This window comes from Falco biarmicus, chromosome 4, assembly GCF_023638135.1.
Source record: "Falco biarmicus isolate bFalBia1 chromosome 4, bFalBia1.pri, whole genome shotgun sequence".
Lineage (NCBI taxonomy): Eukaryota > Metazoa > Chordata > Aves > Falconiformes > Falconidae > Falco > Falco biarmicus.
This window is the reverse complement of record NC_079291.1, coordinates 59,124,162-59,148,604: the sequence shown is the minus strand read 5'-3', so window position 1 is coordinate 59,148,604 and position 24,443 is coordinate 59,124,162. Positions and strand designations below refer to the sequence as shown.

At 46.8% G+C, this 24,443-nt stretch overlaps 3 protein-coding genes across 3 annotated transcripts in view; 1 reads left to right on the top strand and 2 right to left on the bottom strand.

Annotated features, from left to right (window-relative positions):
- OBSCN (obscurin, cytoskeletal calmodulin and titin-interacting RhoGEF) overlaps positions 1-10,800 on the top strand; it is a 184,233-nt gene extending 173,433 nt beyond the window's left edge. Inside the window, exons 108-118 of the mRNA XM_056336858.1 lie at positions 295-417; positions 1,526-1,636; positions 1,754-1,921; positions 2,389-2,511; positions 4,521-4,691; positions 5,979-6,099; positions 6,747-6,986; positions 7,652-7,875; positions 8,331-8,406; positions 8,824-8,973; positions 9,106-10,800. Coding sequence (XP_056192833.1) covers positions 295-417; positions 1,526-1,636; positions 1,754-1,921; positions 2,389-2,511; positions 4,521-4,691; positions 5,979-6,099; positions 6,747-6,986; positions 7,652-7,875; positions 8,331-8,406; positions 8,824-8,973; positions 9,106-9,283 — 1,685 coding nt within the window. The 3' untranslated portion in view covers positions 9,284-10,800. The remainder of the gene's footprint in view (positions 1-294; positions 418-1,525; positions 1,637-1,753; positions 1,922-2,388; positions 2,512-4,520; positions 4,692-5,978; positions 6,100-6,746; positions 6,987-7,651; positions 7,876-8,330; positions 8,407-8,823; positions 8,974-9,105) is intronic.
- A 4,485-nt stretch (positions 10,801-15,285) lies between these two features.
- Positions 15,286-17,014, bottom strand: LOC130148832 (5-beta-cholestane-3-alpha,7-alpha-diol 12-alpha-hydroxylase). Its single transcript, XM_056337875.1, has one exon. It carries the CDS (start codon positions 16,952-16,954, stop codon positions 15,428-15,430), a length of 1,527 nt encoding a protein of 508 aa, XP_056193850.1. The 5' UTR covers positions 16,955-17,014; the 3' UTR covers positions 15,286-15,427.
- Positions 17,015-19,578: 2,564 nt separating this feature from the next.
- Positions 19,579-23,561, bottom strand: ACKR2 (atypical chemokine receptor 2). The gene is made up of 3 exons (XM_056337877.1): positions 23,431-23,561; positions 22,756-22,813; positions 19,579-21,183 (listed from the first exon to the last, which is right to left on the bottom strand). Exons 1-3 carry the CDS (start codon positions 23,449-23,451, stop codon positions 20,069-20,071), a joined length of 1,194 nt encoding a protein of 397 aa, XP_056193852.1. The 5' UTR covers positions 23,452-23,561; the 3' UTR covers positions 19,579-20,068.
- Between the last annotated feature and the right edge of the window lie 882 nt (positions 23,562-24,443).

Sequence of the window (24,443 nt, the reverse complement as noted above, 5' to 3'; positions counted from 1 at the left end):
AGCTAAAGTGACTGGGAGAAGTTGGTGAAGTCACCCCGGCTACCTAAGTTGATGACACTGGACAGCAGAATCTGTCCTTTCTTCCCTGCCATTCCTAGATATACCCTGTTCTGCCAGGAAGTCATTCCATTTGTAATAGCTGTCACAGCTTTCCCTGTTGACTGAAGGCTCATTAATAAAGAAAACTGTGACTGCTGAGCTATTTATGTGTGAACAGCAGAACTGCTTTGCTGTAAATGGATGTCACAGGGACAAGAATGGCCTTGAATGACTTCTCATCCTTTCCCAAAACAGAGTTTGGTGAGCTGAGAAGTGAGGCAGTAGAAGAAGAGCTGTTAACAGGAGCTGAAGGATCTCTGAAGAAGAAATCAGCACTCCCTTCATTCAAGTTTTCAAGCCTTATGCCAAAGGAGAAAGGTATTGCTATTGCACGAGTCCTGAGTTTTGTCACAAACTATCACTACTGAGTGTGACAGTGCTGTGTGAGGCCAGTTTCTAAGGATGGATCTGCAATGATTATCTTGAGATGGCCTGGATACACTTATGCAATATGAGCCAGCCTCCTCTGTTTACATCGTAACTATGTCCTTGTTAAAATAATCTTGTCTTGGTATTGCTTGCAAATTGGAATCGCTCTAGGAAGCCACTGCAAAGGAATAAAATTGCATATAAGCTACAAAGAGAGTGAATGGACTATCCAAAGGTGGGATGGCAGAAGCAAGGAATTGTGAGTTCCTATGCTCCAGTCCTGCATGCCATGTAAGGGCCAGACACGCTGCTATAGAGCTATGAAATGAAAAATGGTGGGGCAGCCCGAAAGAGCATGTCAGCAAAGCTGAACTTGCTTTTGCCCAGGCAAATTTCCCCTTCACTCTGGGAGGAGCATTTTCTGAGGTCAGGTTAATGCCCCAGTGTTCAGCAGAGCCCAGACAAGCACTGGGAAGGGCAGGTGTGTGAGGCTGGCAGCTCGTGCCCACTGTGCAGAAAAAAACCTGGAGAAACACAAAAGAAAACCTGAGCTCCCCCTTTCTCATGGAGACAGCAGCAGATTTGATGCTCTATAGTTCTTTTCCTCCTTCCATATCCATATTTTATCTCTTCTCTCTTCTTGTGCTGTCTTGATCTGATCCCCTTTTCCTTGAAATACCATCATTTAGCTTTGCCCCCACATTGAAGCTAGGCCAGAAGAGGAATCCTGCTGTGACATGCTCGCTCTCCTCTGAGCTGTTCTGCTGCCCCAGCTGTACCAGCAGGGCTGGGCAATGTGTATGTTCCCATGGACCTTCCAAGATCCGTCTGGATTATCATGTATGAGCAGTCACACTGCATCCATGAGGCTGAACAGGGCTCCTGCACCTGTCTGCCCAGTGCCTAGGGGATTCACCAGCTGGTGGCTAAAGGTGTGCCAGAGCATGAAGCAAAAATGGTCTGGAACCAAAAATGCTTTCTGATGTCCTGTGTGCACTTTGTTTTCCACATAGCCCTCCTGGTCACCCTGAATCGCTGCTTTTCCTCTTCTTTGCAGCACCTTTGTTCGTTGAGGAGCTCATCGATCAGGCTGCTGCCGTCGGACAGTGTGTGACATTGTCGTGCCGGACGGCAGCTCACTCCTCCCTGCACATTGACTGGTTCAGAGGTGACATCGGCATCCCTCAAGGGAGTCCCTAACCTCTGGGACAGGGTGCGGGGAGGGGTTTAGACACCTTGGTATAAATGTGCAGGGTCTTTATCTCTCCTATCTTCTGCTTTTCAGATGGGATACCTGTCCACAGCAGCAGCCGGATCCTCATCTCAGCCACGCTCAAAAATTTCCAGCTGTTAACTATTCTCTCTGTTAGTGCTGATGATTTTGGTATTTACACTTGTGTGGCCACAAACTCCCTGGGCTCAGCATCCACCTCTTGCATCATAAGAAAAGCAGGTAAGAGATGAGGCAGCTACAGAAGTAGGTATTACAAGTACTTCTGCCCCAAAATGCGATACAGATATAACTGTAAATACCTGTGAGGTGGGATTTCTGCCGAAAGGTTCAGGGGACAATCTCTCCCTTGCCTGCTCTAGTCCACAGCCACAGCCCTTGCTGTCTGGTAGCATGGCACATTTTGCAGGGTTCATTCCCTCTTCTGGATTCAGAGCCACTCTAGTAACCATGTGGTTCTAGAACCAGACTTCAAAATCTTAATAATGAGTTTAAGTTGGGCACAGCTAAATTGCTATTCCACTGGATGTGTGTATATATAAAACATTTTATATATATATATACACACACATATATATATTTAAACCCTAATATCTCTTAAGTGAGAAATGCTGAGTGTAGAGGTATGTATCACAGCCGTGCTATTGGTAACCATCGCTCTCTCTGGTAACCATAACTCCTCTCAACAGAGGTGCCTCCCAGCCCTCCGCCCCCTGACATCGTGGAGGTCTATGAGGATGGAGTGCAGGTGGCCTGGAAACCTGTGGAAACCAACATCCCTGTCCACTATAGCGTCCAGTGCAAGAGCGAAGGTAAGGTGGAGTGCTGCCCTTACACCTTGCAAGGAACGTCTCGGTATGTATGATCTCTTTACCAGCTGGATATTTTATTTTTGTTCAGAAACAGCCTGATTTTAGCTGTCTAGTTTAGGGTTAGGAATGAAATTCATATAGCCATCATTTAGCCATCTAAAAGTTAGATGTTATGCTGGCTAAATCAGCCTGGAATATGCATACTTATACAAAGGCTTTGCTAAAATGTGAATCAGACTAGGTCACATGGAAGCTCTAACAGCTACAGAAAACATGCAGGGCTGGTGCCAGATACACAGTCCTGAGTAATCCTCTCAAATCACAGTTCAGACAACATTATACACTAGTAACGCCCAGCAACAATGATCAGCAGGCAATGTCACCCCGTACCCAGGCTTCCTGTGCAGTCTGTGGGGAAAGATGGTCTATCAAAAAGCCATTTCATCCTGTACCAAACAGCCATGATTTCTTTTTCCATTGATTATGCTGGAAGCTTAGGGCAAACAGCCAGGACATGATAACAAAAGTTTAGTAAAACTGCATCATCCCTTTGATGTCCTCTTCCAAGACTTGGTCCGGAGACTGATGAAGTCAGTGGATGTTTTCTTGTTTAATTCCACAAACTTTGAATCATATCCCCAAGCCTGTTCAGACTCTCTTGGGACTGCTTTTGCTGTTATTATGAATGCTGTGTCTCATAGTAATTTCTATTGCAGTCACACATACACAGCCCTTTGGATTCAGCTGCTCCATGTTCCTTCTTTTAATTCTCCAAACATACATGCATTCCTTTCTGGATTAGCACGAGCATGGGCTGCAGCTTTCTGCCTTTTCACTCTGGAGCTGGTGTCAGTCACTTTTCCTCCAGCGCAGCTTTCTTTTTTGTAGTTCCTTTTGACACAGCTGTAGGTGAGACTTTGGGAGGATACAAATGCAAGTTGTTCTATTTAGGAAGAAAACCAGGAAGCGGCACCTACAATCTTCCATTGCATTCTGTACATTTGTTAGGAACATGCAAAGTCCTGCTTTCCTGAACACAGGAGGATTAAGATGATCAGAAAAAAAATACTTCTTTTATTCCCAGTTTGACAGTAGGCTTTTGCGCACTGCTTCTGCAGACACTTTTCTATTTGTAAGCTGTATCTGCTCCTCCTTCACACACCCTAATTCAACCCATACCCTAAAAAGTCATTGATACTTTTGTTTTGGGGGGTGAATTATTGTTTGCCCTGTGGTTTGAGGCTCTCTACTAGTGTTTATTTGAATGAAAGGATGAATTTAATCTCAGGCAGTCTCAGGGAGTTGAGTTCAGCCTCGAGCACAGCAGCAATGGCAAAATATGGGACACATCATCATGTGAATTGAATGACCATTAAATGTTTGCTGCTGATTTTCTACTTCACACCTTAGTCCCATAAATAATGAGTCCAGAACATACCAACAATTGCAGTTCCCTGAGAAATCATCTGAGGTCCATAAAAGCTGAGTAAACCTGCCCGAGTTTCAAACACTTGTTTTGCTGGGAGGGTGTCAGCACATAGTTCTGTCCTGAAATCCTGCATCACATGGTTTTAATTTGATTCAAGACAGGGCCAAAGGGAAAAAACCCAGTGATTTTACTAGGCTTTTGAGCTCTTGATGTAGATTTGCACTAGAGATTAGTGGTATGAATTAAATAAACAGAAACTAAACAGGAAAGTTTCAGCATTCCTCTGAAACAATATTGCGCCACCTTGGACTGATTAGATATAAACCAGCTGATGGCAGAAAAGATGAGTTTGGCACATGTACAGTGAGTGGCACCACGCACAAAACTTGGCCATAGCAAACACAGCAAGTTTTTCCTTCACCCTGCAAGATTCCACCGTTTCTCCATGTTCCCAGCACATAAGTAAAGTTGATGGGAAAAAAACCACCAAAACAACAAAACCCCAAAACTCAAAAAAAACCCCAACCCTGGTGTGACCATCTTAAGAGTCCTATCTCTTTCCTGTCTTTCCTTGGTTAAGATGGGGAATGGACGAATCTTGCTTCTAACATCGCTGACTGCTGCTACTATGCCAAAAATCTCTCCAAGGGGTTTATCTACTGCTTCAGGATAGCCTGCACCAGCAAAGCAGGAATGGGCCCATACAGCAACCCATCTGCCAAAGTGAAAATCGCTGAGAAGGATCAAATGGGTAAGATCAAATGCCAAGAAAGCACTGTGGTTTTCCTCCATCAAAACAATTGCACCCTTTTGGATGCGGGTCCAGAAGCCAAGAGCGAATTACTCAAGACCAATTCCACTTGGCTCAGGGTGGCTTAGGGGTTCCTCCTCTTCGGCTTTCTTGTTTCAAAGTCAATTATTTTCTAATTTTGGACACAGTTCGGAGAATATGTATACATGTATAACAAATAAGTAATAAAATAATAACAATATGTAAGCGTTCACAGAAATACAGTAATAAAATAAAAATCTGGAAACTGTAGACTACCCACTAAAAACACACAGTTTTTGATGTGAGATCATGAGGAAGCAGGTCTGGGAGGATGAACGTGTTACTGGAGGCATTGATCTGTTGGTGTAGAACTGACACTGGTAAAAGCCCTGGACCTACTCTTTGTTAGAACTCTGAGTCAGAACTCAGTCCTAAATTCAGTAGTTAATTTGTGTGTTCTAGTGTTTGCTACTGGGAATGATTGCCCTGTTGTGGTGCTTTTTTTAGCTGTGTTTTGTCTCTGAAGTAAAGAAAGCTCGATTTACTATTTTTTTCCACCTGTTTGAATGCTTTGTACTATTAACGTGTTTTTAAAATGAAGAAATCCATAACTCCACAGCAACTATATCCTTGTAGCAAACAAAGTATCTGAAGTGGAAGGATGGTCTAACTGGAATTTCCTCCCAATGGAGAGGATTAGTCTGTAAAAATCAGTTTACAGAGATATTTTTAACTCACCCTAAATCCTCTTCTTTCCCTTGGCCTGGGATTCATTAACATATGGCAATATGCTCAGTGTTTCCAAGCAGATGTTTTCATGTGTCAAGGGATGCTCTAATATTTCAGAGAGCACTAAGGCACAACCACATACCAGAACCAAAGCAACAAGCTTCAGCTGCTGCCCTCAAATAGCCAACTAAAAGACAATTCTAATTCTTTGTCAGTGTCTTACTGTGCCCTGATGACTCATTATAGGAGATGAGAACCAGTGGGTAAGATGTTTGATACCATAACACACAACATACAACCCTTCTCATATAGTCTGGAGTTGGTCCCACCAGGGGATTACTGGGTGGGCAGTCCAGAATCTGTTGCATTCAAACAGCGTTGGGTGCCACAGCTGGGGGGCAACATGCAGGTTCACCTGGAGGAAGTTCTGCTGTTGCCGTTGTCATTGTTCATAGACAACAGAGGGTGGATCAGGGAGGCTCTAGCTGCCACACAGAAGCATTTTCCTGTGTAATCCCTGTTCCTTTTTCTCTCCAGAGCTTCATGCTGCAATGCAGAACTTCCCATCATCTGCTACTGAAGAAGAGAGTGAAATAATGGCACCATCCGAGCCTTTCCCAACATACCAGACCTATGCCTTCCAAACAGAGATCAAAAGGTAGTGAATCCAGCTGAGCTCTCAACCAGCCAGAGGGAAATGCTGTGTGTGGCTGGAGTTGAGAAAAGTCACTTTTATAAATGCACTGCACACCTAGTGTCACAGTGTTTTGTTGGAAACTTAGAATACTTAGAAACCTGAGTTGGCTCAGCAATTCTCATCTTAGTTTGGTAGGAGTCAGGTGTGGATTTTCTGAGAGAGCAAAAGGGTCTGTTTCAAGCACAATGTGCTGGGCAGCAGGAAAGCCCCTTCGTATATTGTGAAGTGAGCCCTGGGCTAACAAAGGCTCCCCTCCTTGCTGCATCAACCTTTGCAGCTTCCAGTTTCAGATGTGGGGTTGGGATACAACTTGCCCTGCCTAGAAGAACTTCTGTCACCCACAGGGGGTTAGTTCTCTTGCTCAAGACAGGATGAACCACCTGCTCTCTCTCCAAAGGAGTTAAGCTCTCACTCCTGCAATTTAAAGTGACGGTACCATTTAGAGATACAGGAGGATGTGCAAACTGTGACAATAGATGTAGTAACTCCACATCAGGCACAGATGAAAAACACAGCGTGGGAGCCTGGTGGGTTTAAAGAACAGAAGCTCCTAGCTCTTCCAGGAGTAGCAGAGAAGCTTAACTGGCCTTTGTGTTCCTTTGTACCAGGGGGCGTTTCAGCATCGTCCGGCAGTGCAGGGAAAAAGTCAGTGGCAAGACTTTAGCTGCTAAAATTATCCCTTACTGGCAAGAGGACAAACAGACTGTGCTCCTGGAGTACCAAGTCCTGAGGAAGCTTCATCACACGAACATAGCTCATCTGAAGGGAGCCTACATCAGCCCACGACACTTAGTGTTGATCCAGGAGATGTGCGTGGGACCAGAGCTACTCCACTCTTTGGCATTACGGTAATAACAAGCAGAGGGAAGGGTTTTCCAGTTAGAGCTGATGTAAGGAGCAAAGACACTTACTGCTTTCTGCTGAGAAACTGAATTAACTCTCTCCAGCTGTCCCTGTGTACTGCCATTGCACACAGGCTTTGTGATGTATTTGTTCTGCAACTTCTTACAACATAAAAATATTACTTAAGTTCCTCACCGGGTTGGGCTGGGGGACAATTCAGGGCCACCCTGTTGAGATGTTGAAAGCAGTTTACAGTATTTGATACAAAATCCCCTCCCATAAGATGGAGAATACTGTGGCCCAGGAAGCCTCATTTCTCCTCCACATTGTTTCTCATGATGGCAGAAAATGCATCTGCTGAAATCCTCTGATTAAAGGAAAGGGAATGGTGGGTATCAAATCTGCATTTTTTATTTCTGCACAACCCTTGCTTTCTGTGACATGCAGCTCTACAACCTCCTGAACTTCTTGCATCTGTAAACCTGACTCACAGTATGAACCAGCTACTCCACATACAATAGATTTGCTAAATGAATAAACCAGGTTGTTTGGTTTTGAGTCTCAAAGGCCTCGTGGGTTTAGACATCCACGGGAGAATGACAGTGGGTGTAGAATGGCACTCGGGCATGCAGGTAGGACACCCCTGGTTTCATTCCCTTTCTTCTACCAGGACATCATACTCAGAAGTGGAGGTCCGAGATTACCTGTGGCAGATCCTCAGTGCCATTGAGTACCTCCATGCACACAACATCCTGCACTTGGATCTCAGGTCTGAAAACATGATCATCACTGAGCCCAACCTGCTGAAGCTCCTGGATTTTGGCAACGCACAGTTCTACACACCAGACAAAGTTATTACCATGGACAAGTGTATGGACTATGTTGAAACCATGGGTGAGTACAGAGTTCAGTTACAGTGACCTTGGCCTCATACGCAATCTGTGGTAAACAGAAAGAGCCATCAGGCGGCAGTTGGCCCCAGCAAGCAAAGTCTCCCAGGTGCTGCCCTCCAGTAACAGCGTGAGTTTGCAGGAGCAGCTAGTGGTGACAGCTGTCCCACTTGTAGATCACAGAGGACAGAGCCAGAGGTCATGGCCAGTACCACTCTGGCTGGCATCCACGTGTCCAGAGCTCAGCGGTACAGCACTACTGCCGTTCGGCCTGATGTTCTCAAGGTTTCATTGCAGTCATCATCCACGAGGGTGGCTTACCTCAAACAGCTCCCTCTACTAGAAGCTTTTTCTTCTTCACTGTTGGGAAGGTAGCAAAGCACAGGAGTGCCCACTGCTTTTGTTCTGGTCTCAGTGCATTGGAGGGAAGCTTGGCTCACACCAGTTTGCTTTTTCTAGCTCCAGAACTACTGACAGAGCAAGGAGCCCTCCCGCAGACTGATATCTGGTCCGTCGGCATCACAGCCTTCATCATGTAAGTCAGTCTGTTCTTCCCTGCCCTATGAGCAGCTTTAAAAGTGCAATTTCAGAGTCATCAGCCAGGGAAGATGCATTGACTCAGAGTTAACCTCAGCTCTGCCCCCTCTCCATATGGAGGTGTCTCTGCATAGAATAAGGGGCTGTTATACATCACAGCAGCTGCTGCTGTTTCTGACTCAGCCTGGTCTGAAAAGCCCCAGCTTTACCAAGAAAGTTCAAATTACATCAAGTGGAAAAGCAGCCAAAGTCATGAAACCCACTGAAGAACATTGGCCTCTGAGGTTTTGTTTTCCCATATGATATTTCTGTGCATCGTTGTGATCCTGCTTTCACTGCTGGGTGGGAATTCCTGGGAGAAGAAGCATCTTGAGCAATGCCCTTCATGCTGATCCATTCTCTTCTTTTGGAGCAGGTTGAGTGCCAACTACCCCGTCAGCTCTGACGTAGCCTGCGAGTTCCTGAGAACAACCAGGAAGGGTAAAGTGAAGCTGACACGGTGCTATGCGGGTCTCTCTGGGGGAGCGGTGTCCTTTCTCCAGAGCACACTGTGTGCAAACCCCTGGTAAGATGATGTCCGCTCTCCCAACAGCACAGCTGGTGCAGATTGTGGCTATTGCCTCTTCTTCCCCTTCATTGGCAAGGAGCCTCCTCACCCAGCACGGATCCCCAACTGACCACCTCACCTTTGTTCTAGGGGAAGGCCATCAGCCTCGGAGTGCCTTCAGAGCCCGTGGCTCCAGGAGACAGGTTTGGACAACAGGCAACAAGCACTGGTTACCTTCCCCACCACCAAACTGAGGAATTTCCTCACTGAAAGGGAAAAGAAAAGGGGCCTGCTGTGCTCCAAGTATGGCCTCATGATTGCACAGTGACATGGCTGCAGTGACAGACGGGAATTGTCTCCCTCCCCCTTTCTGCACTTAGTGTTTGGTACCAGATAGTCCTGCCAAGTTGCTGTGCATCAGCTGAGCTGGGGTAACTGCTCTCTGTGAATGCAATTTAGCATAACTGAGCAAATTAATCCATGTATATGCATTGCCACAAGGCAAGAACAGAAATATAGGCTGTTAACATGGCTCAGCTGACCAACAGTAATTTGACAGTATGTGTGTCACTTGGCTGCACATTCCCTGGAATAACCAGGAAAGATTTCTGATTGGGACTAGCTACCAGCCCCAGCTTTGCAAATCTTTCCTTGAGGTCAGAAAGACACCATGCATGCAAATGCTGGGCACTGACTTCTGCCCCTGGCCCTAGGACGTGATAACCAGACACGCTTACAGATGTCACTGCACTGCGCATCCTACAGTCACCACTGCAGCAAGGTGTGACTGGTGGGTTTCTCACCTGCCTTCAATCCAAAATAATTCAACAACCAGTTATGAAGAGATGAGTGAAGCACTTTTGAGGGGCTAATATTAGACAGCAATGTGTCTTCAGGCTTTGGATGTAGAGGTCCAACTAGATAAAGCCCTGAGCAACCTGGCCTGAGCTGATAGCTGACCTTGCTTTGAGCAGAAGGTTGGTCTAGAGACCTTCTGAGCTCCCTCCCAACCTGACTTGTTCGGTGACCCCATCTCTTTGCCAAGTGCCAAACACAAGGCTGGAGTGGTGGGACTCTGCTAGCACCCATTAGCAGCCAGGCTCAGCATGTTGCTTTCCTGGCCAAGTACCCCACCATCCCCATGGGCCTGACCTGAGATTAAGCACGGGGTGAGAGGAGGGCAACAAGAGGCTGCAAAGGATGGAGGTGTTACCTGTGTAACAGTGGTACCAAAGAGGAGATTGTAACCAAGGCCTTTCATACGCTGTGAGGAAACTCTTTCCTGCCCAATTCATGAGAAACAAGCAGGGACAGTCTCTGTGAAAGCAGCCTTGTAGCTTGACTGTAGCACAAGGTGTGCTGGGGAGCATAACGGCAATGGGGGTTTCCAGTAACTGATAAATCGCACATCCTGCTCCTGCAAGAGGCCATAGCTTGCATAGCTTTGAGAAGAACTACCGTCCTACCTGGGGCCCAAGTTGGCCCTCCATATGCCACTCCACTTGGGCAGCCTGGCTCCTGCTCTCTTAGAGCCCAGTCCCATGCTCAGTGAGCTGTGTGGCTCCACGGCGGGTCACCTGCTCTCCATGGGCACCTGCACTGTCATGTCTGCAGAGCTGACCAGGCTCCTCAAAGTTTTCAAGGTTTGAAAACACCACAAAACTTGTTTTTTGGAGCATGTATTTGAAGTCTCCCATTAGACTTAGGTGACAGTTACCCATCACATAGGATCCTACAGTAACACCTCACCTGCCTGACTATATCTGCATCAATTATCTTAAAAATGTGTTAAAGAACGAATGTACAGAAACAACTCTTGAATAAACCAAGATGTGACTTGCTGTATGGGCATCTCTGGGGAAGATGTTCCCTAAGGCCAGGATGCTGGCATGTGGAGCATTTAGTTGTATGGCTTTCCCCACAAGCAGGGCCAAAACTGGCTTGTGCAGAAAGCCTTTTCAAAGCACACCCGAGCTGTCAGGCAGTGTGTGAGTGGTTCATTGCAGCCTGCCCTTGCTCCCCATCAAAAACACTCCCCCATTCTGCCTGACTTCAGTGCGTTTGTATTGCTGTGTCCTGCCTGCCACAGGGTATTTCTGCAGATGCTGTGATTTGTGGGAATAACTTGGCCACTGGACAGTAAAGGCAGCAAACACAATGGTGACTGTGACCTTGTGACACACAGATGTTGTACCACTAAGAGACTTTGCTGCTTTGAAGCTGGGCTGCTCTCCTCTGGGGAGTGCACAGGCACATCTACCAGGAGATGTGGCAGCAGTGTCACCGGCAAATGCTCTGTATGTTTCAGTTCTTAAAAAAAATCCTGAAGTTTCATGTTCCTCTTTCTCCTTCAAAATCTGCTTTCCTTTGCAATGGATGGTGTTAGCTGTGTCATTGCTTTGTATTTATAACCTCAGTGTACCTTTGAGATTCTCTGAAGTGTATGATGGATCTGTCAGCACTGCTGAGGTTTTTTCAATTTTCCTTACAAGCAGCAGTAAGCGGAGGCTTTCTCAGAGCTGTATCTGGCTGTGTTTAGAGGAACGAGAACAGGAAAACTGTTCCTAATGCATTACCGTTTAATACTAGAAGTGATGATTTTTAACCAGGGCAGGTCTTTTCCAACACGTTTAACCCATATTGTTCCAAACCTGAAGCATGTGGCATCATGACCCCTTTCCTTGCACAGTGCAGAGCAGGAATTGTAACTGAGGGCAGAGGAGCTCTCACCATGCTGTGGAGAGCAGGCACTGGCTCAGATGGTAAAGCTTTGAATGTTGAAGTAACTTTGTCTTCACTATGCACTACAGAAGAGAAAGCCAAGGGTTTAGGGCCAGACTCCACGTTCAGTTCTCTTGGGGGATAGAAGAGTTACACAAGACAGACACCGCTATGAAGTCTGCCCCCAAAAGAGTTTTCAAGACCCTAGATTCCTTCCAATTTAACTTCTTTTACAAAGCCAATAAGACTTCTGTTGGCACAAGCTAGTTCTTTCCTCTCACTAGTACGCTTTGGGATAGAAAGCTCAGTGCTAGGGGACAGCTAACCTAAGCATAGAACTTAATTGCAGATTAGCTCATTTGGACCTTTCATACTCTTCTATATATGACGCAAATTAAGTGATGTTTAATTTTTTTTTTTCCTTTGCTTCTCACAACTGCATGCATTTGAGCATGTCTGAAGTCTTTTATAGACTCAATACCGTTTGGTTAAATAAACCATACTGACAAGGAAGTAAAGCCAGGTTTCTCTGCTGAGTAACTGTCATTGTCATTATTTTTATATCCCTTTCCGAAGCCCAGTCCATGTTTGTGCAGCACCCATCCCTTACCCCTCGATTCTGACCTGGAGTCCCTACAAGTGATAACCGCAAGTATACACTGTACATTAGCAGTGAAGAACCTTCATAGAAACCACCCCCACAAAAAAATCCTCTTGCTAGAGCCTTGGAGTGAGGACATCACTTGGCCAGGCTGTCACTATGGCTCTGGCCTGCCCAGCCATCCCAAGGACTCCTGGAATCATTTGGAGCTTGCAAAGATCAACTGTTGACCGGAATGTGGGAAGTGCTCCAGCTTAACTCTCGGTAACAGAGAAAGAAATGAAGCCATGAGCGACAAAAAAGAGGTGAGAACTGTAGAGGGCACATGGAAGTAATGAAAGTGATGGAATTGTCAATGGCAATATTAACTGTCACAGTCAAGCCGTGTAAGGTTACAAGTAGGTTTTGTTTTCCTTGGCTCTGCCATAGCTGCTAGAGAGTGTAAACTTCCACCACCGCAAGGTCAGGGCTGATGCCCAGGCTGGCAATACGTGGTAGTTTGCCCTGACATGCAGTTACAATGTAACCCTGTCCCTGGCAGAACAAAGCAGACTCTGGCTTTGATGTTTGGACACATGAAAATGTTTGAATTTCAGTCCTTGGTCACACATAAACTCCAAAGGTTAGCATCAGTGTTAAAATCCATTTACTGTTCTCTGCCCAGGTGAAGCTGTGATTTAACTTCTGTAAGGATTGGTGTTGTCAGAGCCCTAATTATTGAAGGGGGCATGGGGAAGCAAAGCAGAGCTTGTAGAGCAAAGTTTTATTCTGCATTAGATCCAGTGGATAAAACAGAGATGTCTGGGGGCTCATAAGGTCACAGTGGCTGTAGCCCATAAGGGATTGAGGTCATTTCCCTATGTCCCACTTTGGTTTTCTAGCCCCTTCCCATCACTCCATCCTATTTCTTATAGCCTCCCTGGGTCTTTGCAGAGGATGGGGTCTAAATTTGAAGGGGGATAGCATTTTCCAATGGGCATCATCTGGGAATACCATCGGCCCATGGGGCTCAAGGAGAGGGTGGAGAGGCCATCAAAACACTCAAAGCTCATCCCTCACCAAGGCTCAGGCACTGCACCCCAGCCAGCCATCACCTCACAGGAGGGCAGACCTGTTGCTAGTCACCCATCCAAAATTCCTGGGCTTGTGCAACGATTTGGGTTAAGATAGAGAGATGGGTTCATGCTGCAAGGGATCCTGGCTCAGCTATACATACCCACGCTCCATCTGTGCTACAGTTGGTGGGATGACTCCAGACACACACACAGACAGCATGTTTTATCCCCAGAAACTGTACACAAGGCTTGAATGCACAGCCTCCTGCAGCCCTGGAAAGGCAGGTGACCACATGCATTCCTAACTCACATAGATAAATGAAAATGATACTACAGGTTAGTAGTGATGTTTGCAGCTCCCTTCTCCTCCCACTGACGAGGTAAATGACATTGGTAAGATCTGTCCTTTGCTTGAATGTGAGATAGGAAGGAGGTACTGGTATGTCCTTGCTCATATGTCCTACCTGTGCTCCCTCTGGGGGTCTTATGTACAAGACAATTTGAAAACTCCGAGGAAATTCTTACATCTCTGGAGAGGGTATTTGTTGTTCTCTGACCTTTCAGAGATTTACTACAAGCTGATGCCATCCTGCCAATGATATTTCATGCACAAAATAAATGTGTCGGTATGGAGCTCATAATAACATAATGCAGCCCCAATGCTGTCATGCTTCTGGGCTCACCCCCAGGCTCCCAGGCCACTTTGCTTACCTGCCAGCTCGTCTGGCCTGATCTTGCACACCCGGTCACACACTAGTGCCAGCTGCCAGCACCACGGACACACAGGTCCTCTGACTCATGGTCTTGAATTTAAAGAAAGGAATTTAATAAGACAATAGGACAGACTGCTGATTTACACACAACTAGTCCTTTTTATCCCCTTAACCCTCTATTTTCCTCCCCAAATCACCTAAATCACTCCTTTTCCCCAACTTTTTTTCCTTCCCTAAACATCCCACCATAAGCTCTGTGCAATCCCAAAATGGTCTCCCCCTGCATGCCACAGGATATCCCCCCTCCCCTGACAGCAATCCCCCTTAGTCCAGATGGTGATCCAGAGAGCTGCTCCTGATGATGCATCTCAGTGGGTCCCATGCGGGGACTGTGAGGCTGATGGCTTTGCTGGGACAGTTCTGGGAGGGACATGGACAAAATACTTGTTCCTTGGAAGTTGCTTGATTTGGGCTCCTACCTGTCAATACGCTCCTCTGCTCCTCTGGCCTTGTGCAGATGGAGTTTTGATGGGCTGATGACCCCTGGGATGGGGCTGGGAGTAGCTCGCTGTGAGTGTGCAAGTGAGCCTTCATCCCATAACCCAACACCACAGTAACCAGAGATACAGAGCAGCTGTACACGTGTCCTGATTTAACCCCAGCTGGTAACTAAGTACCACACAGCTGTGCGCTGACTCCCCCCTCACCCAGAGGGATGGAGAGGAGAATCAGAAAGGAATGTGAAACTCAAGGGTTGAGATAAGAACAATTTAATAGGTAAAGCAAAAGCCACGCACGCAAGCAAAGCAAACCAAGGAATTCATTCACTACTTTCCATTGGCCAGGCAGGTGTCCGGCCATCCCCAGGGAAGCAGGGCTCATCACACGTAACGGTTACTCGGGAAGACAAATGCCATAATGCCAAGTGTCTCCCACTTCCTCCTTCTTCCTCCAGCTTATATGTTCAGCATGATGTCGTATGGTATGGAACATCCCTTTGGCCAGTTCAGGTCAGCTGTCCTGGCTGTGTCCCCTCTCAATTTCTTATGCCACTCCAGCCCTTTTGCCGGTAGGGACCAAGAAACTGAAAAGTTCTGGACTTAGTATAAACATCACCCAGCAACAACTAGAACTATCAGTGTGCTATCAACATTGTTCTCACACCAAGTCCACAACACAGCACTGCACCAGCTACTAAGAAGAAAATTAACTCTATCCCAGCTGAAACCAGGACAACACGTGAAGGAGGCAAAGACAAAAGACATGATAACTGTTAAGCAAACAAGACCATATCAGTGTTGGCACTGCATGGATCTGATAGCCATGGGATCATGCAATTATTTCACAGATAACACCCGAACAAACAACGCAACAAGGACAAATTAAAAGCGTAGCCGATATCTGAACTGAACATCATTAACAGGGTGCATCGTCCCGAATCCCCAGCGGCTGATGTCTATTGGTGGGATCTCCTCTTCTCTGTTGACTAGCTCCAGGTCATAGTGACTTAGCATCAAGAACACAAACAGTTTAATTTCAGCAGTAGCAAAGAACCGCCCAGGACAGATGGATACTCCTGCGCCCCAAGGCATGTTGAAATATTTCACCCTCTTCCCGTTTTTGTAGAAATCCTTCCTGGTGCCATCTGGGTTTACAAAGCGGTTGTATTTAAACTTGTGAGGCTCAGGATGAATTTCTGGGTTCATCTGCACAGACATGTGTGGGAACAGAGCCACCCTGTCTCCTGTGCGGAGAGTGTACTCTGTCCCACTGCTCATTTTAAGGCTGGTGTCCTGGAGGACAGCTCTGATCAGTATCGGGGCTGCAGCCAGCCTCAGGGTCTCCTCCAGAGCACTGTCCAGAAGAGGAGTCTGGTTTAACATGTCCCTAGTGATAATTGGTGGGCTCCCGGGCTTTGTTTCCTGGCCGTTCTCCCTTAAGACTTTATCTACCTCATCCCTCACAGCCTTCATAGCTTCTGGATGTTTCATTAGATAAAAAAGGAGCCAAAAGGCAGTTGGGCCTGCATTGCCCTGGGATGCCCAAAGGAGCATAAACATGAAACGATCCCGCATGTACTCAGGGACACCGTTTTCTGCCAGAAGCTGTTCTTGATCACGTATCCACCCACTAACATTGTCCTTCTGCCAGCTCTTCTTCACAGACAGCACGCTCCAGAAGAACTTCTTCAGCCGTTCAGCTTCTCTTTTGTCCTTGGGAGGCAACCCAGCAGAGGCCAGGTGAGGGAAGAGGCGGTCATACTTCCGAAACTCGTGGAACAGCTGGTTGGAGTGGACACGATCTTGCTCATTAGCCTTCTCCTTGTTATCTGCCCCTTGGTGTGGCTCAGTGCCATACAAAGCCAGGTACCCAGCTCTGAAGACAATGTTGTAGCAGTAGTGGAAGAGGCTATCCTCTTGCCACACTCGCTTCTCCTCTCCTGAGCTCAGATTGAAAAGCATCAGCTTCTGAAAGTTCTCCATGGTGGCTTGTGTCATGACAGCAAGTCCATCTCCCATCAGATGCTTCATGCTCGATGCATGAATTATGCTATGGCTGGCTTTGATGGCCTTGTAGCCAAAAACCTGCAGGACCAGTTTAGACGCAAAAGTCCTAAAATCTAGTTTAGATCGTGATTCCTTCACGATAGCTCCAAAGCAGAAGGGGTCCATCACAAAGGTGAAGTAATAGCCTCCAATCAGCACTGTGAAAATATCCCCATGTTTTCTCTGCATCCTTTTTAGAAACCCTGAACTGTCCTTTCTGAAATCCAGAGCGTAACCCAGCCAGGGAATGGTACCTTTGTCCAGAGGTGGCTCATCGGGTCTCTGTCGCCGAAACATGCCTAGGAGATAGAGGCCACCAAGCAGCAATGCTGCCAAGGTACAGAGAATCACCCAGAGTGCCATGACAGCTCTGCACCCATCCAGAAGCGGGGACCAGAGCTAGGCTGGGGCAGGAATGTGCTTTTTATTCCCATCCAGCAGCTGATATGCAGATGCACAGCTGCCAACCTCTGTCCCTATTGGCAGGAAGTGTTTGCCTTTCCTCTCCAGAGGCTCCAGCGTGTACGTCTCCCTCGATGAATAGACAGAGATTTTTAAGGTGGAATCAAGTTGGAGTTACTGGGCTGCTATGTAAGGCAGATGGGTTTTGGCGTGTGCTCTGCAACAGCTTAAGCAAATTCCCTTTTCTAGGCTTCACGGAGCCCAGGTTTTGAAAAAAGCGTTCATAGAATTTCACTCACTGCCTTTAAGACCAGGCTATGGACATGCACTGCAGCCTGAAAAAATGAGAGGAAGAGTGGATGTTGGAAATGCTACTGAAAATGAGCTCAGGACCAAGGGAAGGGGGTTACAGCTGAGCTAATTTGGTCTCAAAAGCCAACAGAAGGAAAGGTCTCCAACTTTTTGATGTTCTGCAATGCACGGTGCCCCATAACTGCTTTGCCAATGAACAGTGCAAGCACTGCTAACCTGTACAAGGGCAAAGCAAAGCAGGTCTGCTTTCCCCGAGAGTGATGAGGATGAATCATTTGCATTTCCTTCACACCGGTTGAGTCTGGAGTCTGCAACTGGCCAAGCCCAACTCCTGGCTGGAGAGCAGTGGTGCCCAGGTGGACGCCAGCCCTTTCTTCTGTGCCAATGCACACACCCCCGATGCTCAGCAGCTGCAAATCAATCATGTTCAGCCAATGCTCCAGCAGCAGAGCACCCCCAACCCTCTTCCCTCCTGCTCCCACCCCTGTACCTGGCAGTTTTATCCATTTTCCCTTCTGCTTCTCGATCTCTCCTGCTCCCCACCCTCCACAAGGGGTTCAGAGATTATGTCAGAGACACCATGCCTCAACTGGCACTATGCCTCTGGGTGCTGCCGCCCTGATCTATGCAGCCGGTCACTGCAGCCTCTGCCCCAGCTTCTGGTGCCTGGACCTTGCAGTGCCCTCACATAGGATAGAGAGTGACATTATCTGGAAAGAAAGTTTGAAAAAGTATTTCGTAAGACTATAGGACAGACTGCCACGAGCAGGCGTGAGGCACACTGCTTACATACAACTAGCCCCTTTTATAAGCCACTCCTACTTTCCCTACCTTTGCCCTTCCTCTGAACATCCCATCATAAGTTTTGCACAGTCCCACAAACCCTACTCTGTACGGGATCACAATCTTCATCTTAATTTTTGCTCCCTAGCCGCTCTGCCCTTCTGCATTCCCTTCCAGTGACCTACCTGTGGAGCGAAGGCCACATCATAGCATTAGTTAAATATTTATTCTGCCTTTTTTTTATAAGAAAAGCTCCCAGCCTTACCACTCTGGAAACAAGCTGTAGCAATGTTGGCAGGAAATATAAGCAGTGAAAACAAATCCACCTTTCTAGATCAACTCAAAGCCCTTCTCAGTCCAGTAACCTTGTCTAGCAATAAAATCAAGCTGATGAGTATTTTCTCTTAAATTATTCATATTATTTGTATAGTTCTAGGCAACTGTCATGATCAATAGGTTTTCAGGCTGGAAAGGGTCCATTTAAGGTTCAAGAGTATTTGGGGTGAATAGCACCTTCAAAGGTCAGTAAATTAATAACCTTGAACTTTAAAGCCACACTGGGTAATAAGAAATGGCTAACAGCTGTCGGTGCTCTTCTGTTCAAGGCCATGCTCTCACTGGGCAGTGTTGCAAAGCCAATATTTATGTTAAAGACTGTATCCATGGATCTCTTTTTGTCTTGTCAAAATGGATCTTGGGGAAAGCAAATACCTCCACCACTGTTCTGCTGAGCCCATTATTTCTTTTCTCTTTCTCACTGGTTGTTATTGGTTTAAACTTTGTTGCTGATCAAACTGATCTCAAATCAGTTTATGATCAAACTGATCTCTAACCAAGGATCTGTCCCTCAGAAAGACACAGTTTCCTGCTCAACAGTCCCAAGCGTGGCACAGCTCACCGTCACAGAGAAACCTGTCCTTGCTCAGACAACTCAGTTTAAAGGTGCCTGATTCTTCCTGTTGTCTTTCCTGGAAGACAAAGGAATGAGCCTGGTTGAACACATCTATCTGGCAGATGGAAGAAGCCAGGAGAAGTAAAGCCACTCCCCAGGCTGGGCTTCTGGCCACCCACCTCTGGCCTGCTGGTTGAATGTGGCAAATCCATTCCCCAGCCTACAGCAGAAGCAGGAGGGGTAATGGGATCGCTCTCCTTCACCAGACCCTTTCGGATCTGTGGGGGAGGAGTTCTGCATAAGTTTCAGTTTGTATTTTTAAGGGAACAACATATGGATTAGCTGCTCTTTCATCTGCTAATGCCCCACATACTCCAGACAGCCGGGCTTCTCCCATGAGCAAAAACCCAGGGCAATTATTTTATAATAACTCCAGTTACAACAGAAACAAATCCCACGTGTATTTGTCCAGTTCCAACACAGAAAATCCTCATCTCAATGCTGGCACTAGGATGACTGCTCATGCAGTGCTGTGGGCTCATGTCTACTCCATTGCATGGCCAGGTGCAGCGAATGAAGAGACGGGACGCAGCTTGATGCAAGCAAATGTCAATTTATTGTACAGAAGCACGAGTTTATATACACTTTCAGAAGCTGCGCGTTTTAAACAGATTGGTTCTTGAAGCTAAGCATTGCATACTAGGCCATCCCCGATTGGTGGTTAACTACTATCAATTAACAGCAAGGTGTTACCTTTCCTTGGCACCATCCGTCTCCCACTCCCCTGTGCTCTGTAAACATGTCTCATCATGTTAATTGTTGTCTAGACAAGCTCGAGCACATTCCCCTCAGCTGATTGCCACGCGTGGTCCTAGTTTCCAGCCCGCTCCTGCATCTCCCCCTTCCTGTTGCACAAAAAGAACCTTTGAAACCGAACGAGTAAAAACAAGGTATAAGTAATAGAACAAATAAAAAAGCAACTAAGACATCTTATCAATGTCAAAATAACCCACTGTCTCTGTTCCGTACGATTTTACAGCCAGGACCAGTAAAATACAGCATAGAGGGCATACATGTAATGTAAGTATTTATCGTGCATTTGTGATACTCAACATTTCTATCTCAGCTGAGTATCTGCTGCAAGACCGACTTGTCTCTGAGGGCTTGATGTCAAAGAAAGCGCTTCTCTTGAAAATGGCCTGAGGGATCTTCCATAAATATACCCTGAATCGTTTTTTCACAAAAGCATAGAGCAAAGGGTTGAGACAGCAGTGGACCAAGGACAAACTCTCCGTGATCTGCATGGCATAATCCAATTGCCTACTGCTTTCACAGCTCCTGATCACACCGACATCTTGCAGGGAGTGAAGGATGAGGACAACGTTGTAAGGGGACCACAGGACAAAGAAGACACCCACCAGAGTAAAGACTAAGCAGAGTGCTCTCCTTGAGCCAGGCATCTGAGAAATGGTGAGGACACATGCTATGCGGGAGTAGCAGAACACCATGAAGAGGAAGGGAAAAAGGAAACCCAGGATGTTTTGAATTACACGAAAGACAATTTTCCAAAATAAGTGTTTCTGGCCATAATCATGGGCACATACGACAGACTTGTTGCGGATTTGCCTTGTGCTGGTGAAGAGGCCATCAGGAATGGAGAGAAGTATGGAAAGAACCCATACCACCAGCAAGACAAGGATGTAATTCTTCCATGCCATGGAGCTGTGAGGAGAGCAAGCATGAACTATCTGCAGATACACATCCAGACTCATGCAGCTTACAAAAAAGATACCACTGTAGAAATTCATAGTGTACATGGCATTTAAGACTGGGCACACTATGTCCCAGGTCATCCACTGAGAAATGTACAGAGCCCAGAAAGGCAGAGTTAGTAGTAGGAAGAAGTCTGAAACCACCAGGTTCAGCAGAAACACCTCGGTCATCTTCTTTTTCTTCTTGATGTGCATAACGAGGACAATAAATAGGAGGACATTGCTAGCCAATCCAACCAGGAAGATCATGGTGTAAAAAGATGGTAAGAATACTCTGCTAAAGGAGAGTACCTCTTCTTTTGTGCAGAGGCCATACTGCATGTAATCCCTCTCATCCAAGTACTCGTACAGGTAGTCGCTCGAATTGGCGGCATCCAGTGAGGTGGCAGTGGGGTTTGCCACCTTTGATGTTGTGTTGGGCAAGTGGCTCCCTAGGAGCAAAAGGCAAATGAAGGAGATCAACATGTTGTTCCAGTCTATGTGGGAAAGACAAACATCACATCACAGAGGGTTTTCCTGAGGTTCATAAACTTAAGTTTCTTCCACCTTCTGATAAGTATTTTGTGTCCTGTATTCCTTGGCCTTTGCCTACTGCATCAGGACAGCTGCCTACACATACATGCAAAAGAAAATAATTCTGGTTTCCTTTCTGCAACACTTTCAAACTTGAAAGTAACTGACATAACTCACCACTTCCTCCTGACACCATTACAAGCTTTTGAGGAAGTTTCTGCTCTAAAATATGGGACATCCACCACCACACTGCACTGTGAGCTGCTTTAGATTCAGCTGGGTCACTACTGAGAAAGTGGCATCTCAATGCCCAGTGAAGCAGAACCTGCCACCAGCACCTTTATGTGGGTGGGTCTTCTCCCAGAGGTGAAATGCTGAATCACTGCTCCTGGTAGGACACTGACCCCTCTTCATGCCAACTCTAGGACACCAAGCCAAGGATTCTTGTCAAAAGTATTAGTAAGTGGAAAACACAGAATCATAGAATGGTTTGGGTTGGAAGGGACCTCAAAGATTATCTAGTTCCAACGCCCCCTGCCATGGGCAGGGACACCTTCCACTAGACCAAGGACTAGACTCATCAAAGGTAAGGACATGTAGGCACCAGAATCAACTCCTGAATCAAGGTGAAAGGTAGAAATTTAGCTGGAAAGATGTTGCTGGAATCGATTTTGTGTGAGACAAGGTGTGGGTTGAAACTCTGCTGACAAAGGATGGTGAGGGCTGTACAGTCTGCCACTCCCCAGGACTGCAGGCTGGTGTCAGTGTTTAGAGAGCTGCAGCCCAGATCTCAGGAAATGGTGATTGATTTGGCAAGTTTCCTAATTTTGGAGTCTGATTTTCAGGAAAAAAAAAAAAAAAAAAAAGAAAACACACACAAAAATACTACAAGGGTTTCATCTCCCAAAAGCCACCCAAACTGGGCAACAGCTGTTGCTGAAGAGCCCATCTCTCACAGCGGGAGATGGGATCTGCCTGAGACACCTCCCACCAGATAACATGAAGGTTAATGTGGTGTTTACACATCAAGACAAATGTCCACCCTCTGACAGCAAACTAGGACTGTCACAGGAATAAAATAGTGCAAATAGCCCTTCACCCCTAAAACACACCATTTTTCAGTCATGGCCAAAGCTGCACACCTTTCCCCTGGGGTTCATTTTTCCAGCAATCGCAAACCAGGCATGGCTGTGTAGCTCCCTGCCTGCAGTCACTCCTGCTTTGTTCTCCTCAAGGACCATTGCCCAAGAGGCTTGCAGCCACCGAGTAATGAGAAAATGAAACTGTTAGGCCCTGGTTGTGCCATGCATCCCAAGGAGGACATACCCCACAGTGGCTCTGGAAATTCTGACACCTCCCTCCCCATGAACACCCCAGGAAAGGGGAGACCCTCCACCCTAGGCAGGTTAAGCGAAGTACCTGAAGCTTAGAGCAAGGTGCTGAGGATGCCTGTGGGTGTGCAATCATAAGGGCTGAAGCTGCAGACATACCTGTTGTTGCTCGATGTCTAAAATTGCTTAAATACCCATTCCAGGCAATTCCAGGCAGCTGGAAAGAAAATAAAATTTGGTTTCTGCTGGATTGAAAAGTTTTCTTGCTGCCTTGCAGTTCTTTGGTGAGTGCTGCAGGACACTTCAGACAGAGCAGCGATGAATAGCACAGATTTCCCATGGGAGAATGCCAGAAAAAGACTTTTCTGGGAATTAGCTTTTTTTCTTTTTTTCTGCTTCATATTTTGGAGGAAATTCATTCTTAGCCATATACAGTTCTGACAGTATGACTCTGAGAGGAAACCAAAGCTGCCCAGCCTTCTGATCACAGCAACACCCAGCGAGATGTTTTCTTTTCTCCACCCCATCTCTTCCCAAACAAGAAATCTGTTCCTAATTTCTTTTTCTCTGTTGATTCTGGGTTTGCTGCATCCCAAACACCTTTTTTCTCCCTCTCCCACCTCATGCTGGCACTGACATTCACATCCCCATCCCATAGCACATAGCACATAGCGGAGAACTGAGGAATGCAGCATGGACTGAGCCCAAAAATTAACCTCAAGCCTGCTGGAGCACTGGCACTTACAAGCTGACTAACTTCAGAGAAGAAAATAGAACTTCTCCAGGTTTCTCATGCAGCTTTGTCTACGAGCAAGAAGCACAAAATGCACTTACAGGAGCTGCTTCTGTTCCCATCCTGCCAGAGGCTCGAATCTGGCTTTTAGGATCCTCTTTTACTTGTGTAAGAGCGTGGGCAGGAAACGTGAGCTCAGTGTGACCTCCCTGGTGTTGTTTTGCCTTTCCTGGTGTTGATCAGTGGATAACAGCACTGGAGGAACAATCTCCATGCACTGTCCAAACATGTGTCCCTTTACATCTACAGCTGGTGCCTGCACCCACAGTTGGGCTTTGCCACTTGAAATTCCCGGCAGGACTGCAGTGCCTTCTGCCACGGGTGCCACAGGGACCCAGTACCCTCCCTTCAGAAATGCAACCTGGTTTTGTCTAGCTCAGTTCAGGCACCATGCTAGGGATGGGCAGAGCCCCTGGGACCAAGGATCCGGCTCAGCACAACACAAAGGTCACTGGTGGATCCCGTGCACCCCAGCATGCACAGGCTGGGTGGTGAGGCCACCCACAAAATAGTCTCAAGTAGGTTTTTCTGGGATGTACCAGATCAGGATCACCCAGACAAACATGCAGACCAGCCACTTGCTTAAGAATAACCAGTTCCTGTTGCTCTTCTCTCCTTTTTTCCATGCATGCTTTTCCCCCCATCCCACCTTGATCCTTCCCTTTTCTCTACCCCATCTCTTCCCAAACAATTTCTTTTCCTCTGTTGGTTCTGGGTTTGCTGCATCCCAAACCTAGATGTGGCAAGAAGCTCCTATCTTGTTGTTTTGTTTTCTAAAAGCTTTAATTAGTGGAAACATCTGCCATTGCCTGACAGATGGATACTAAGATGATGTCCACCCTGCCCACCTCCCAGCTCCCCCAGGCAGGATTGGACCTGCTTCGCCTTTGCACCTAGCGGCTCCCGGGGCTGAGACCCAAGTGTAGAAAACTACATTTTTTCCAGGAAATCTGAATAAGCCGCGTGCTACTTGGATGCTGCAGGATTTTCACCCCCTGCAAGAGCGAAAAAAGGCTACCAGTGAGGACACAGCCAGGGCCAGGGGGTGCTGGCA